At 43.4% G+C, this 18,140-nt stretch overlaps 1 protein-coding gene across 1 annotated transcript in view; it reads right to left on the bottom strand.

The window, feature by feature from the left end:
* The window catches only part of LOC147715124 (granzyme-like protein 1), a 288,780-nt gene that overhangs the window by 188,867 nt on the left and 81,773 nt on the right, over positions 1-18,140 (bottom strand). The window contains exon 2 of the mRNA XM_086923608.1: positions 9,577-9,727. Coding sequence (XP_086779734.1) covers positions 9,577-9,727 — 151 coding nt within the window. The remainder of the gene's footprint in view (positions 1-9,576; positions 9,728-18,140) is intronic.

Raw genomic sequence — 18,140 nt, 5'->3', positions numbered from 1 at the left:
TAAATTGCGATTCCTACCCATTCCTTATTTGTGAGTCGCAAATTGTGAGTCTCAAATAAGGAATGGCTTCCAATTTATTCCTATGGGCCTAAAGGCCCATAGGAGTGATTGGGAATTGCATGCACCAAAGATACTAGCAAATTGCACATGCAATTTCAAGGGTGCAAGTGTGCCAAATGGACACCCTGTTGCACCCCTGAAATATGAATGTGTGCACATGTGGCACACATACATGCCCTAAGGGCATGTATGTACGCCACATGTCACCTAGAAAAATGCAAAAAGTGAATTTTTCTTTGAATTTGCAAATTACCACCAACTTGAAGTTGGTGGTAATTTGCGATTCCGTAAAGCCAGGTCGCAAATCTGTTTTGCTTCTTGCATTTCATTTAAGGAATCTCAAATTGCGATTCCTTAAATGCATTCGCAAAATAGGGAATCACAATTTTTGCTATTCCCTATTTTGCGAATGCTTTTTGAGATGATACATCCCAAAAGGCTTTTTCCTGTTCACAAAATGGGAAAACGCTTGATACATCTGGCTCCAAGTGCTGTATTTAGCTCCTGACAGTTGGAAACTCATGAAAATGGTCTTCTAGAGGCTTTAGGGAGGGAAGAGGTGAAGTTGAAAAAGTACCCTTTGCAAAATATGTATTAAAAATCCAACTTTACCATTGAACTAGGCCTGTGATAAATATTTTTAAATGACAAAAATAACTTTGTAGCTGTTTCTGAAGTGGAGATAACATTTTTAATTTCAATACTGTATCTCAGTGCTTTCCTATGGAACAGCTAATGTGGCTAGAGTGAAAACAGGTTTTGGGGTCTTTCCACTGTAAGGACATGTTTAACATTCATCATTTTTTACACAACCTACTTTGAAATACCATGCACCATGCCTTATGGGCACTTCGTCCTATTTAAGGGTGACTTGTTAATATTTAGAAGGAGGGTTTAGGCCTCTTAAGAGGGTTTATTTTGACAGGTCGATTTTGCAATTTTAAACCTGCACAGACAAGCTACTGTGGTAGACCTGAAGTCATGTTTTGAATGTCACAGTAGTTGGTTGCACAAAAGGTGTTGCAGTCCACTAGTAATATTTAATATGCAGGCCATGTGTGCACTATGTACTATATACTAGGGACTTATAAGTAAGCTAAATAAACCAACTAAGAGTATAGCCAATTGCGACGTGGTGTAGTGGCCAGAGCACATGCACAGGTGTTTGGTTAACAGAGTCCCAGACCACAGAGGTGAAAAACAGCAACATCAATCAAAACAAAAATGTGAGCGACCATGCATTATTTGAAATACTTGTCCAATGAATAAAGTGCAACAATACATAGTAGATATTTAGAAAAGAAATACTATGAATGATTATAAGGACAAAGGTTAGCGTTTTTGCAGCTAATAGATAACACTTAACAATAAACATCAGGTATATAAAAACATTCTACAGGTTTGATTATAAGGGCGGAATATAGCAGATAACCCTATTTCCAACAATCCTATACAATTCATTAGGCTACCCTAGATTTGCCCTGTGTTTAACACAGAACTTCAAGAATCGTACAATATATCCCGCCATGAATGGAACCTCCAGTAATTGTAGAGCAAGATAGGCTGGGCGACATCTCCTTAATCCCAGATGTTTTAGTAACGGAATCAGTCAACGGGTCCTAGGCTCTTTATAAAATTAGCAAAATAGGACCGTATGCAAGGTAGATTGGGTTGGAATTTCGTCACAGGGACAGGTTGTTAAATGTTTAGCCCAATTGTTTGTTTCCGGGAAGGAAACCAGACGGTGGAACATATTCCACCTGAATCGGATCAGCAAGAATCTTTCGTAACCACTTATGTCAAAAGTTAGATATGGTTGAATGGCCAAAGTGGTTTGTATTGTTAACACATGTTGAACGGAAGATTTGCATGCCGCGTTTGCCAGCCTAAGTTGCTCTAGGTGGGTCAGACACAGTTTTTTAAATTCCTTTCTTGGTATTTCAGCGATAGTTGTTGGAAAATAGTAATACTTTGCCAAATCTAGATCGCACAAAAAACTTTTAATGTACATAAGCCATTTAATCTTGCACACATTTTCAAGGGAGAGGCAATCCTATAAAAGCCATCGTTGAAGGTAGCGGTTGTAGAAGACCAAATGCGATACCATAAGAGTATAGGATGAAGCTTGACTATATCAGTTATGTAGGAAAGGCCAAGCTCTAAGTGGCAATTGTCCAGAGCTCTATCCTCCACTCTTACTTTATAGTGGTGGGGGATTTTAATGTGCATGCCGAGGTAGCGGCCTGCCCACTGGTTGAGCGGCTTATTTCGACACTTAGTGCCGCTAACCTGACATTATTCAGCACAGCTCCCACACATAAAGCAGGCCATATGCTTGACCTGATTTTCTCTAATATCAGCGATCTGGCGGTGGTTACACCGCTACAGTTGACTTGGTCGGATCATGCATTAATCCTGTTCTCGGTCAGGTTACCCGGGTCTGGGCTTGAGGCAGGGAGACGCTCCTTTTTGAAGAGGCAATGGAAAAGTCTGATCCCTGAAACCATAGGCCCCGTCCTGGCTCATAACCATCCTGCACTCTCATCTGATGTAAATAAGGATGCAGTGGCTATGTCAAAATGGATAGGCGATATGGTGAATTCTATTGCGCCGGCTAAACTGGCAATGTCCCGCAGGGGCTTTCCCTCTGCTCCCTGGTTCTCTTTGGAACTGAGGGCGGAAAAGTACGCCTGCAAAAAGTTAGAGCGACTTTGGAGGGCGGGTTATTGCAGCATGGCGAGGGCTCGCTATGTCAAGTCAAGTCAAGTCATAGAATTTGTATAGCGCACTACATACCCAGAGGGTTTCAAGGCGCTTAGGAAGGGGAGGAGGATTACTTGTCAAATATCCACGTTTTAAATTGCTTTCTGAACGCTAGGTGGTTCTGGGTAAGGCGAAGGTAAGCGGGGAGTGAGTTCCATGTTTTAGCAGCCAGGTATGAAAAGGATCTGCCTCCCATGGTGGTCTTGTTGATGCGAGGAACAGTGGCGAGGGCTTGGCTGGAAGAACGTAGTTGGCGGGAGGGGGTGTAGAAGGACAGTCGTGAGTTGAGGCAATCTGGTCCGATGTCGTAGAGTGATTTGTGTGCGTGGGTAAGCAGTCGGAAAGTGATCCTCTTATTGACGGGTAGCCAGTGGAGGTCTTTAAGGTGACCAGAGATGTGTTCGTTGCGTGGGATGTCTAATATGAGCCTGGCTGAGGCGTTTTGGATTCGTTGGAGTTTCTTCTGGAGTTTTGCGGTAGTACCCGCGTAGAGGGTGTTTCCATAGTCCAGTCGGCTCGTGACCAGAGCGTGGGTGACTGTTTTCCTTGTATCGGCGGGGATCCAGCGAAATGTTTTTCTGAGCATGCGAAGAATGTTGAAGCAAGAAGAGGATACGGCGCTGACTTGTTTGTTCATTGAGAGTGAAGAATCCAGGATGACGCCTAGGTTCCGTGCGTGATCTGTCGGGATGGGTGCTTTTCCGAGGGCTTCCGGCCACCAGGAGTCGTCCCATGCAGAGGGGGATGTACCTAAGATGAGGACTTCTGTTTTGTCTGAGTTCAGTTTCAGACGGCTTTGTTTCATCCATTCGGCGACTTCTTTCATTCCTTCGTGTAGGTTAGTTTTGGCGGTGCTGGGGTCATTGGTGAGAGAAAGGATCAGTTGAGTGTCATCCGCGTAGGAGATGATGTTGAGGTTGTGTTGGCGAGCGATGGCCGCAAGGGGGCTCATGTATACGTTGAAGAGGGTGGGACTGAGTGAGGATCCTTGTGGTACGCCGCAGATGACTTCAGAGGCCTCAGACTTGAATGGAGGAAGGCGGACTCTCTGGGTTCTTCCGGTGAGGAACGAGGTGATCCATTCAAGTGCTTTTCCTTGTATTCCGATGTTTCTGAGGCGTTGTAAAAGGGTGCTGTGGCAGACTGTGTCGAAGGCTGCAGAGAGGTCGAGGAGGATGAGGGCGACTGTGTCTCCATTGTCCAGTAGAGTTCGAATGTCGTCTGTTGCTGCGATGAGGGCGGTCTCAGTGCTGTGTTTTGCTCGGAAGCCAGATTGTGAGGGGTCGAGGGATTTGTTGGCTTCGAGGAAGGCGGCGAGCTGGTTGTTGACAGCTATAAGGCCGCCATCCGCGCTTTTCACAAATCTATAAAAACTGCAAGGAAACTTTTTTTTCCACCTCCATTTGTCAAGCAGAATATTCTAGTAAAGAAGTGTTCAAGATAGTGCTGTCCTTTTTTAAACCTAGATGTATTGAGCTGGATGTGACTCCGTCAGACAAACTTTGTGACACTATTTCTGAATATTTTGAGAATAAAATTCTGAAAGTGTCTGACTCTTTTACTCCTGCAGATCGTACTGTAAAATCAGATGTAATGGTGTATAGAGTTCCTCAATTGACCTTGGGCCAATTTCAACCAGTTACACGAGATGCCGTTATGCAGGAAATTAACTGATGTAAATCAGGATCCCCTGATGGTCCCTGCCCACCAAAACTCTGGAGTTTGATGACGGAATTTGTTGCACCGACTCTCCAACACTTATGGAATATGTCCATCTCCTCCGGAGTGTTCCCGGAGTGTTGGAAGCACGCCACCATACTCCCTTTGAAAAAAAAGCCAAACGGGCCCCAGTAGATTTAAGTAATCTCCGTCCCATCTCTTTATTGGCAGCGCCGGGCAAAATGCTTGAAAAATTAATCCAGCAGCAACTAAATAAATTCACGGAAGATAGTAATGCTCTCCATGAAACACAATCAGGTTTTAGAGCCGGTTTTAGTACCGAGACCGCCCTGATCGAGGTTGCCGAGTTAGTCAGATGGTCGCTGGATTCAGGAGCATCAGCAATGCTGGTGCTCCTGGATCTATCGGCCGCCTTTGATACGGTGGATCACGACAGGCTATTACAACGCCTGGCTGAGATTGGCCTCCAAGCCCAGGCACTGGGTTGGCTCCACTCCTATTTGTCCAACAGATCGCAGAAGGTGGCTCTAGGCACCTTCTCCTCCGACTCCAGGAGATTGAACTGCGGGGTCCCACAGGGCTCAGCCCTGAGCCCGTTGCTTTTTAATATTTATTTGGCCCCGCTGTTCACGCTGATTGCCAATTGGGGAGTCACCGCAATTTCTTACACTGATGACACCCAGTTGGTCTTCCCGTTCTCTGAGGTTTCTGAGGCAGCCTTTTCCAACTTTAAGGGCTGCCTTTGAGATGTGGCCTGCTGGATGAACACCAACAAACTGAAATTAAACGCGGGCAAAACGGAGGTGATCTTTTTTGGCACAGGCGCCCACCCCCCGCCGAGTTTTGGTGGCCGGACGAGATGGGTCCCGCACCAACTCCCAGCATAAAGGCCAAAAATTTGGGGGTTACATGGGATGATGGCCTGTCTTTTGCCCCCCAGATACAGCAGGTCGTTGGAGGTTGCATAGGTAAACTGAGGAGCCTACACAGATTTCTTCGACTGCTTCCGGTGAGCTGCCGTAAAACGATTATTCATGCCATGATCACCTCAAGGCTGGATTATGCCAGCGGCCTTTATTTAGGCCTACCGAAATTTCTGCTGCAAAAGATGCAAACCGTTCAGAATTCGGCGGCCAGACTACTTAGGCATGTCCCTTTTAGACACCATATTTCTCCTCACTCGCGTATGTTACACTGGTTACCTGTGGTAAGTCGAACAAAATTCAAGGCGCTCACCCTGGCCTACAGAGCCCTATATGGGACTTGCCCAAATTACTTAAAAAAACGTCTGCCTAGATATTCCCAGGCCAGACTCCTAAGGTCTAACTATAAGGTCCATCTTCACATCCCTCGAGTGAAAAGGGCGCGCTTGGGTGGCAGAACTTTTTCCGCAAGCACGGCACTGCTCTGGAACACCTTGCCGCAGGAAATCCAGCAAGCACCCTCTGAACCTTGTTTTAGGAGTCGACTGAAAACATGGCTTTTCACGCAATAATTCTCACCTCTTCGCACTATGACTTTCACTGCTCACTCTAGCGCCGGGACACTTCCTCCGGAGGTAGCTGTATGCGCTTTACAAAATTCAGTATTATTATTATTATTAATTGTAGGTGGAAGAACTTCGAGGAACAGCAAGCAAAAATCTGAGAAAACGATTCTCGACTTTTTGTACGGCTTCAACTTTTCCATGACCCCACACACCTGCTCCGTAAACTGCTACACTTATACATTTTGCCCAGTAGATTTGTATTAGGTCCGCCGGGGGTCTTCTTCCTCGCTTCTGTGTGAAATTAACCAAGGCTATTGTAGCCCGCATAAAGAGCAGTTTTCTTGCCCCTATAGCCTGTCTCCATGAACATTTATCGTCCATCAGGATGCCTAAATAGGGATAAGTCTTAGTAGTCTCAAGTTTGGTGTTTTCAACAAAAGTATCCCTAATTCCCTTGCATCTATTACCTATGGACATGGTAAATGTTTTTTTTATATTTATTTTGAGGTCTAGGTCCGCCATATAACCATGGTATCTCTTCAGGACACGTTGAAGTTCTATGGGTGTGTGTGCCAGGATCACAGCGTCATTGGTGTATAATAGAGCCGGTATAGGTCGTCTTTTAATGAGGGGTAGGTCCTGGCACTCTTCTAACATGGCGAGTTCCAACCCATTCGTATAAAGGGTAAAAAGAAAGGGAGCCAGGACACAACCCTGCCTGACTCCCCTCTCCACGCCGAATGAGGCCGTGAGTTCCCCCTTACTTCCAAACCTGACCCTGGTAGTGGCATTGGTGTACAGTTCCCGTAGAAAGTTTATCCACGGGAGCTCCACCCCCATATCCAATAAAATTCCAAAGACTGCGGTCAGGTCGACATACGCCATATAGAGATTCCCACCTTTGGTGTTTACATACTTGCCAACGAGAAGGGACGAATTAAGCACTTGCTCTGTAGTGCCAAGCCCTTCTCTGAATCCAAATTGAAGGTCTGAAATATTTCTGTTATCTTCTGCCCATGACTAAAGACGGTTAAAGATGATATGACCTGATACTTTCCCAAGGGAATCTAACAGGGATATCGGTCATAGCAGGATGGGGAGTTGCGATCCCCCTTTTTGAAAATTGGCACCAGGATTGAATCTGACCAAGAATCTGGGTGGCCCACGGCACATGATGCCTCCAAGAAACTCGTCAGTATGGGGGTCCAGAGGTCTAGATTGTGGATCTCTTAAGAGGGTTTATTTTGACAGGTCGATTTTGCAATTTTAAACCTGCACAGACAAGCTACTGTGGTAGACCTGAAGTCATGTTTAGATTGTCACGGTTGTTGGTTGCACAATAGGTGTTGCAGTTCACTAGTGATATTTAATATGCAGTCCATGTGTGCACTTTGTACTATATACTAGGGACTTATAGGTAAGCTAAATATACCAACTAAGAGTATAGCCAATGGCGACGTGGTGTAGGGGTCAGAGCACATGCACAGGTGTTTGGTTAGCAGAGTACCAGACCACAGAGGTGAAAAACAGCAACATCAGTCAAAAGAAAAATGTGAGCGATCACGCAAAAAGGCATTTTGCTTCACTACCAGCCAATCCCGAAACTCAAAATATGATATTTAAAATAACTTCTTTTTATAATACTCTCGTATCATCTTATGTTAACTTTGTAACATGATACCACCATTGGTCAATGGGGAAATATTCGGTGCCCTAAACCAAATCTACACTTTCTTCTATCCCCTGACTCACTGGCACTTGGTGACTTCTAGAGTCACACTTATTATGATACATACTCAAAACTAAATATTTCATGCCAAGTTATAAAGAAAATAATTCATGCTTGCAAATTGTGACAAGGTGTGGGTCAGGCTTATGAGTGGTCATAATTTACGACTGTTTTAGGTGATTTAAAAACCTTTTTAATCTGCACTTTTGTAAATAAGGATTGTCATAGTTTGCTATGTGACAGTCCAACACATTGATGAATGTGCCTATTGTGCCTGGCGAAACATGTCTGTATTCCAAGAATCACTTACAGTAAAAGTATGTGGACAGGGCCGGCTTTAGGGCAGAGCCACTGGTGCGGCTGCACTGGGCACTGACCTGTGGAGGGTGCGCTGACCTCATGGGCTGTGGCACTTGTTTAGCAATAACTTATGATTTGAGAGATGAGGGGTACTTATGCCTGGTGGTACTGAGAGAATCGAGGAGGTGGTCATAGGGTGCGGGGGCACCAAAAGTGATTCCCGCACCGGGCACCACCAGAGATAAATCGGCCCTGTATGTGGACATAGGGAAAAGACGGAGTTTCAGAATGATTTTGTTTCAATTAAAATGTTTTTGGGTTAATTTCTCCCCTTTTGAGACAACGAGCAAAGTGCATGCACATTCTCACACGTTTCCGCATTAAGGTGACAGATGTAAAGCAGAAGACACATTGCACAGTGTTTGAGGACATTTTTCTCTCAAATGACTGTGTGGGTATACACCGGGTTGCATTTCTTTACCTAATTCTCTGACAACATCTAAAGATCACACGCTAGACATATTTGTCTTAGAAGCTATGGGTCCCAAATTTTCAGATCTTATCAGCATGTATGCATTTGACACGTTGTTCATCACACATTTGCACATCACACATATATTGTTTAGTCCGGTCATGAATAGATTTACACTTACATAAAGATGTGTAGATTTTTCCAGCAGTGTCCAATATCTGAGCTCCCTTAGAATCCGGACTGTCAGCTTAGGAACATGTCCTTCGTGAGTTGTTTTGTATTGTTAGCACTGATCAGAACAACACAAAAGCTCGAGCTTCACAATCTGCATTTTTCGCCAGGAAGGAAGGTACTGCTAAAAGAACTAAGGGCCTGATTAGGATGTCAGCGTGAATGCCACTGACTGGCCGCCAGTGGCAGTCCCACCATCATCCAGCAAAGCGGTCCCACTGCCATAGAAAGGCTGCCAGAAAGGACCTTGGGGGACCCTCGCAGGGCCCCTGTACACCATGGGACTCCGCTATGTGGCCCTGGTGTACCCGTGTTGCCCCGGAAACATCCTCGCACTTTTTGCCAGGCACCACATGGTACCTGGCAAACGGTGCGAGGATGGTTCTAAACATGCCTTTTTGCATTAGGGCTTGTGCCGCGAGCCGCAGCACAAGCCCTAATGCAAAAAGCCATGTTTCTGACCACTTACACAGCAGTTGGATCATAATTCGGAGGTCCAGACCGCCGCCTGCTTGTAGGGCGGTCCCGATCCTAAACAAATGGTGGTCGGACGCTCATGCAACCCTCATCATAATCAGCCCCTAAGCGAGAAGGTGTAAGGTGAAGAGGAAAGGTTTCCAGTGGGACACAGTTGAAAGAGGCTACAGAGAGGGTTCTGGACATGTGATGACTTTGACACACTACTGCATTGAGTTGGCCTCGTTGGACCACATGAGTACACCTCATCACCTGATGGTAACTCAAACGAGTACAGTTGGGGTTTATCATTTAGAATGTATTTTTAGACATTAGGAAGATTCAACACATCAATGAACACATGATCAAGGGTGTGGCATCCAGCACAGTTCTTACTTGTAATTGCAGTGTGCTGCGGTCATGACAAAATCCTTCCGCACCAGGATTCCCCCACATATGAATTTTTTTCTGGCGGATAGAGCTGCCATATAGGGTCTGGAATGACTTCGGGCCTCACGCCCCCCAATGATGGCATCTTGCAGAACACCTTTGAAAATCATAATAAGTTGCAGGATGAGAACATTGAACGTGCACCTCTTTACCAGGCTTTTACAAGTACAGAGAATGAAATGCTGATGTACCTCTACCCCAGCCCACATTCCAACAAGCTTCTTACCTCTTATATTTGTGAAATGAAGTATAGTAATGGATATGCTAAAACATACCAGTGTGCATGCATATCACCCTGCTTTACTAATTTGTAATCAAGCATTTGATTTATGAGTTTCTGAATATTTCTACCTGAGCTCCTGCAAATAAACTACATAGCTCCTGCAGACACACTGTGAAGGTTAGGGACCGTCCAGAGAACTCTACGGGCACCTTCCGCAGTGCCTGCAGGCCTCACATTGAGCTGTGCACTTGCTTGAACTCATGCTCGCCCTGCAAGCACCACGTGGAACTCATTCAGCACCCCTTCAGAAGAAAACAATATTTGCAATGCAATCAATCTCGCATTTGTGAAAGTTTTAGTTTTTGGCACTGTAATTTTTTTCTTTTATTTATGTTTAGTTTTTTGTAATTTGTTTCCTGTAAATGAGTAGCAGCGGTGGCCAACACAGAGACCTGTGATGTGAGAACGGGGCATCCAGAGGGAATGGAACTGTGATGTAGCATATTGTTTACACTACAATAATAGGCACTAGACAGAACTGTCATGTAGTTTGCATATTACCCATACAGGACCTGCGCGTTCGGATAACATAAACTGTGGGGTTAGTGGCATACTGACTCTGAGCACCCCCACTGATGAATGTTAGCCTGTTTGCATTAGCTATCTGACAGTGCCACTAGTGTCTTCTTTTATTGGGGAGAGAATAGGTCCTGGCAACCTTAGAACATGACAACCTTGATCCCTCAGGATCGTGGAAACAATGTACTACTTTTCGCTCAGTCACTCGTGCTCACTTATTCTGTCTTAGAGAGTTACACGGAAGAAACAGTTGGGCGTGTTACAATAAGTATTTATTGCACAGTTGTTCTTCTAGTGTAAAATAGATGTGCTGCAATAACTGTTAGACAGAAGAAGATATATATTATCAGCAGTGCAATGAATATAAATGGATAATACAGTTCTACCATTTTGCAATAAGCATGAATAAATACATGGATATAAAATGCATAATAAAAGAAAGTGTGTGTACTCCTACGATGCCTATCTAGATGTACCTAAGTGTACTTAGCATGTGAGTAGGGGTGAAGCCAAGAATCCCTCTAGGTTTTAGTCAAGTTCAAGTTTATTTATCTGATTAATTAAAATCTTACAAAAATGTGACCTTAGAGAAAATATCAGCATCAATACACATTTAAAACATCATGACAATAGTTTAAGAAAAAAAATAAAACTAGGTAAAATTTTGTTTAACCCCTTCGATGCTGATGACAGAACGGTTCCGTCATCAGCATCGGCTGAGCTGTGCTGATGACGGAACCGTTCCGTCATGACTCCGCCCGCGCAAGGCGGAGTCAGCATGGGCGGGGAATTCGTGCCGCACGGATGCGGTTAAGACCTTTGGCAATCACATTTAAAATTTTTACAAAAGCAACATTCATTGGTAAGTCATTCGGGCTTAAGCACGCCATTATTGCTTGTCTACAGGTTCTTATATCTCGTGCATTAAACAACCTCCTGAGGATTAGTCTCCTTTCTGAGTCTATGGCAGGGCACAGACATACCAAGGGCACAATGTCTTCTTTTCCCCCCTTGCAAAGTCTACATAACGTATGGCCCTCGTTTGACTTCCAGGGTGGAAGATGACACAAACCTGGCCATAGATCAAAGCTTGCTCCTTTTTTAATTTTTTTATTTTTTTTATTGTCCTCATCTCACCTTTGGTACTTGCAAAAGAAAGACACCAGCAACCCTTTCTTCTCTCTTGTGCACCCAGGGTCAGGGTCCTTGCTGCACCTGAGCCAACCTGGCTACCCCTTTATCCCGGGGTCCGGTGTAATCATTGGACAATCTCGGAATCGGATACCAACCTCAACTCGAGTGCCCATTCCCAAAGTGGGAGCCAAACTGTGGTATTTCTATTATATATAGCCCCCAACTCAAGCCGTGCAGTTTTTAGGACAGAATGTAGCCATTTATCATATAGTGGGGGGGCTGGGTCTTTCCATAACATACAAATTTCTCTGCGAGCGATAATAATTAGAGTAAAAAATAAAGCAATCTGTTCCTCACTGAGCTCGTTAATAATTTCCAAGTCCAACCCGAATATTACCCTCACCCCATTCAGACCAATATTTACTTTTAAAACACTGTCCAGTGTCTCTCCTACTTTTGTCCAAAAGGGACCAATCACCGGGCAATCATAGAACATGTGAATATCGTCCGCCTCTGCTGAATCACACTTTGGACATAAAGGGGAGGGACAAACAAACTTTGCTATTTTTTTTGGCGTGAAATACAACCTATTTAATACAAAATAGTGGTTCTTTTTCAATGAGGCCGACTTAACATACCTATATAAGAATTTGAAAGATCTTTCATAGAGCTCGTCGGCAGAGGCCTCAAAGACAGATGCACTCCAAACCTGGTTTAGGGGCGTGGCTGTGGACTCTTCCGAATTCAGCAATTCTCTATACCAAAGGGCTACCTCTTTCTTCCTAACACCATCAGAACGGAGTGCTACCTCAATTTCCCATTTTCCCCCTATATTGTCTTTCTCTGTAACAAACCAGGAGCGAAGTTGAATGTATTTAAAACGGGAAAAAGAATCCCCTATCTTAGCCCGCAAAACTTCCCAGGGAAAAACACCCTCCGCCGTGACAAGATCTGACCAGGTAGCTACTCCTGCACTCCTGATAACCTGAGAAATACTGTCCTTTAGGCATATTGGCATGCCAGGTGAGTCCCAGATGGGGGCCAGATCTGAATAGTATTTTATACCCCAACAACGCTTCAGTCTGCACCACAACGTCAAGGCAGATCTTAGAACCTTCAGACGGACTTTTTTGAAGAATCTTGGGGACCCATATTTATACAAAAAACCTGGGCCTCCCCCTTCTAAATCTTGCATCACCTTTAATATCCGACCCCAATGAGATTCGTCTGGGGTGGTTAAAAGAGTGCAGATGTTTTTTAATTGGAAAGAGAAAGAATACCATAGAACATCCGGAAGCGCCATTCCACCCTTTAACAGACTCCTATTTAGTTTCTTCCATGAGAACCGGGCATTCTTGTTTGCCCAGCCGAAGCTACCTATCTTCCCCTGGATATTCCCTAAAACTTTATTTTGGAAAGTTAAGGGTATAGTATTGAATATATATGTTAGTTTGGGCAGAATAACCAATTTAACCAGGTTATCCCGGCCATAAATCCTCAAGGGGATATTCTGCCATTTCAAAAACAACAAACTAATATCCTTCATAACCTTCATCAGGTTGACCGTTGCAATATTATTAAGGTCAGAGGTAATTAGGACTCCTAGATATCTGAACTGGTTGCTTAGTGGGCCGTCCCAATTATCGACTCCCCAGCACATTATTTCAGTTTTAGTGTTGTTTATTAAATAACCAGAATGCTGTCCATAGTCCATCATGATCTCCTCTACTCTGGGGAAGATCTCCACCGGATTACTGGTGTAAATCATTAAATCATCCGCATAAAGGGCCAATTGGGAGGAATAATCGTTTATCCTAAATGGGGTAACTCTATTATCCAATCTAAGAGCCTGTGCCAGGGGCTCAATGTATAGATTGAACAAAAGGGGCGAGATAGGGCACCCCTGTCTAGTCCCTCTCCCCACAATCAATCGAGGAGACAACAGGCCGTTCAACAGTATTGCTGCAGAGGCTCCCTCATAGCAACTCCTCAAAGTATCAATGAAGATCCCCCCAAACCTCATAGTTTTAAGCACATCCCACAGAAATCCCCAATTGACGCGGTCAAACGCCTTAGCAGAGTCGTATGCAGCCACCGCCAATGGCTCCGACCGCGTCACCGCCAGATCAATACAGCCAATGAGTTGGAGGGTCAGCTCATGGATGTGCCTCCCTGGAATAAAACCTTTTTGGTCTGGATTAATCAGGGATGGGGCCAGCCTGGCCAATCTCCCGGCCAACACACCAGTAAAGATCTTATAATCGGGGTTTAGCAGGGAGATTGGCCTATAGGACTCCACCCTGAGAGGGTCTTTACCTGGTTTTAATAGCAAGACAATAGTGGACTCTTTCCAGGAGGGTGGAATTTTGCCATGCGGACTATAGATAAAGTTAAACAATTCACACAGTCTAGGTGCTAATAGATCTACAAAAAAAAGTTGTAGACCTCGCCCGGTAAAGCATCAGGCCCAGCAGCTTTATTTTTTTGTATTTTATTAATTTGTATTTTAATCTCATCTTCTGTAAATTGACTATCCAGCATGGTACGACCCTCCTCCGATAACTCTGGTAATTCCTTATCCTCCAACCAGCGCATAGCGTTTACTGGGCTACTGGAAGGCTCCTCTTTATATAGCTCCGAGAAGTGAGAGAAAAAACATTTTTCCATCTCTACCTGTAAACATGATACCGTGCCCTGTTCATCTATAATCAACCTATTAATATTGTTCTTGACTCGGTCTGCTCTTATTTTCCTTGCCAACACTGCGCCTGCTCTTTCTCCATATTCATAATTCTCCATGGAGTATGAAGCCCATTGGGCCTTAACTTTCTGGTCTAGAAGCCCCCGATATTCCTGGCGGAGAAGTAATATTTCGGATGAAATTCGGGAAGCATCTTCCACATTTAGGTTCATTCTCAGTGTTTCTAAAGAGGAAATCTTGTCCTCTATTGTTTCAAACTTAGCAGCCTCTTTTCTGTTACTGGAGCTTATTGCGCTAAGAAATTGACCGCGGACAAACGCTTTGTAGGCGTCCCATACAAATTCAAGGGATGTCGAGCCTATATTGTCAGAAAAGAAACTGACAGAGGAAGTATCTATCATAGAGACAACTTCCTGATCATGTAAGGCTCCTCACTTAAGAGTCCATCTAGGGTTTACTTTCGGCCTGTCTTCTCCAAAATTAAATGTAGCCAGAATAGGTGCATGATCGGATAACACACTGGGTAAAATGGCCATGTCCTTCATTGACTCCAAGCCTTCTCGGTCCAATAAAATATAATCCAATCTCGAAGCATGGCCATGTTTTTTACTAAAGTAAGTATGACCTGGAATTGGGCCATTTTTTGCTCTCCAAGCATCTATTAATCCCAGGTCTAGGATCATATGCTTCATTGCATGTCGTGACTTTGGAGCCCCAACCACCTGACGGCGGTTGGAGCGATTTAGCCTGGGGTCGAGAAGGATATTGAAGTCTCCGCCTATAAGTAGTGTTGAGCGGACTCCTGACAGGTTGTCCTGCAGCTTATGTGGATTGGTGTCAGTACAACGCGAAATATTACATCGCATTCCGTTACAACGGAATTATTACAACGCAGGATCCATTACATCGGATGCCATTACAACGCATGGCATTACATAGCAGATGGTATTACAACGCATGGCATTACATCGTAAGTATAGGTAAGTATACCTTTTTTTAAAAATGTTATTAAGTTAATTTAATTAATTTAATTTAATAAAATTAAATAAAATACATTTTAAAATAGCCATTAATTTAATTTAATAAAATAATATGTATTTAATAAATGTAATTTTAATAAAAAATGGGAATAATTAAATTTAATTAAAGTAATAAAATTAACTTAAAGTACATATTTTTATAATTGATAATAAATTAAATTAATTGAAATAATTTATTTAATTTAATTAATTTAATTTAAAAATGTAATTAATGAAATAAAATTAATGTAATTTATTAAATATATTTTAATTAATTTAAAAATGGTAAATATAATTTAATTAACCCAAAACACAAACCCCTGTACCCCAAAACCCAAACCCTGCCCTAAAACCTAAAAACACCCCTGTACCCCAAAACCCAAACCCTGCCCTAAAACCTAAAAACACCCCTGTACCCCAAAACCCAAACCCTGCCCTAAAACCTAAAAACACCCCTGTACCCCAAAACCCAAACCCTGCCCTAAAACCTAAAAACACCCCTGTACCCCAAAACCCAAACCCTGCCCTAAAACCTAAAAACACCCCTGTACCCCAAAACCCAAACCTTGCCCTAAAACCTAAAAACACCCCTGTACCCCAAAACCCAAACCCTGCCCTAAAACCTAAAAACACCCCTGTACCCCAAAACCCAAACCCTGCCCTAAAACCTAAAAACACCCCTGTACCCCAAAACCCAAACCCTGCCCTAAAACCTAAAAACACCCCTGTACCCCAAAACCCAAACCTTGCCCTAAAACCTAAAAACACCCCTGTACCCCAAAACTCAAACCCAGCCCTAAAACCTAAAAACACCCCTGTACCCCAAAACCCAAACCCTGCCCTAAAACCTAAAAATACCCAAACACCCCAAAACATATACATCAGTACCCCAAAACATATACTCCTATACTCATACTTATTTAAAAAATTACTTAAATTAATATATTTAATTTATAATATTTAAAAACATAAATAAATATTTTTATTTATAATTAATAATAATTAAAACAATTTTATAATATTAAATAAAATAAAAAAAAATTATATACTTACCAAAACTTACGATGTAATGGTATGCGTTGTAATACCATCTGCTATGTAATGCCATGCGTTGTAATGGCATCCGATGTAATGGATCCCGCGTTGTAATAGCTGTGTTGTAACAGCATTACGTTGTAATAGTTGCGTTGTAAGTGATACACACCCCTTATGTATATATGCCTGATCGTCTATGTTGGGGCCGTAGAATGAACCCGCAGTTAGATCCCTCCCCCTGATATTAATCAGAGCTTGAACCCATCTGCCTGAATGGTCAGTTAAGAGTAATTTTATTGAGCCGCCACAGCCATTTTTAACTAATATCGCTTCACCTTTATTGGTGGCGGATTGATCTGAATAGCAAAAGGCATTGATCCATCTAACTCTCCCAAAGGGCTCTTTAGCTTCTACAGATGTCAGATGGGTTTCTTGAAGCAAGATCACTTTGGCTTCTGACTGCTCTAGATATTTAAATATCAATCTTCTACGTCGGACACATCTAAGCCCGTTAACATTCCAAGACAAAAACCTATATCACCCTGTGTCATATTTTGTAATCTCCTTTCCCCCACTTACTCCAACACCTGACTGGACTACACAATAATGGGATGTTGCTTGGTGAATGTATTTCTTGTTCTGTACTTGGAGATAAAGACACATTTTTTTTTCTTTTTTTCCCACACTGCACCCCCCCGTGGCCTAACGCCCCTCCCCATCCCACCCTGGGGAACCCTCTTTTCTTCTTGAGCAAATATGCTCTGCGACGGGCCTTCCCCCCTACACGGTGTTAAAAGTAATCAGTACAAAAAGAGAAGAAACCAGCAAAAAAAAAAAGGAAAAACGTTACTACATTACTACATAGAGCATCTAACTTTATCAATAAGTGTACTAAACTGATCTAATTACTACCATTATACTTCATAATAGACCCTTCAGGGAAAAATCAGTGTTGTCACTCACCCTGACCCAGACCCAGCTGCCCCGGATAGCATCGACCCCTGCACACCATCTCCACTCTCCCCTTTACTCCCAGCTTTGATTTTTTCTATCAGACAATCTGCCTCCTCCACCTGGCGAAAATTATACATGTGGTTATTCCACATAACCCTCAAGGAAGCAGGGAATTTCATTTGCGCGCGAGCCCCCAGAGAGTTAAAAGTTGCCAGTCTCTTGCCCATCTCCCATTGCTTAGATGCCGTAATGTGGGAAATATCTGATCGAATAGTGAAAGTAAAGGGAGTGGAAAAAGAGGCAGATTTAATCTGGCCAGCTTTCAATCCCAGTGATAAAATCCTCTCCTTAATAGAATAAGTGAGAAAGTTGGCCAAGATCTTCCTAGGTTTTTCTTTCTTAGGATTACTCCGGAAAGGATCACGATGGACTCTTTGAATATCCACCAGTAATTCCTGGGCCGTTTCGGGAGAGTCTTTCAACACTGTAGTCTTAAGCAAGGCCGCAATAAATGCTTTGATGTTGTTGCCCTCAAGATCTTCCGGGATATTTAGAAATTTGATGTTATTTTTCCTTGAGTGGTTTTCCAACCTCTCTATATCTTCTCTCATTTCCCGATTCTGCTTGACCAAATTGTCAATGTTAATTGACGATGTTCCTAGCGCTTCCTGGATCTTGGGCAGGTCTGCTTCCAGGGCATCCGTTCTTAATGAAACGTCTTCGACCTTACAAGCTAGCATCTCACATGAGGCCTGAATAGCTTGTTGATTAGCCTCCGAGGTAGCAAAACGCCTCCCCAGATCTTCTCTCAAACCCATAAGGATATCTGCTAAAGTTGCAGGGCTTCCTGGGGCTGTTGTAATCA

This window comes from Lissotriton vulgaris, chromosome 5 (genome assembly GCF_964263255.1).
Source record: "Lissotriton vulgaris chromosome 5, aLisVul1.2, whole genome shotgun sequence".
NCBI lineage: Eukaryota > Metazoa > Chordata > Amphibia > Caudata > Salamandridae > Lissotriton > Lissotriton vulgaris.
Note: the sequence above shows the minus strand (reverse complement) of the source record. Positions and strands in the feature narration are given on the sequence as shown.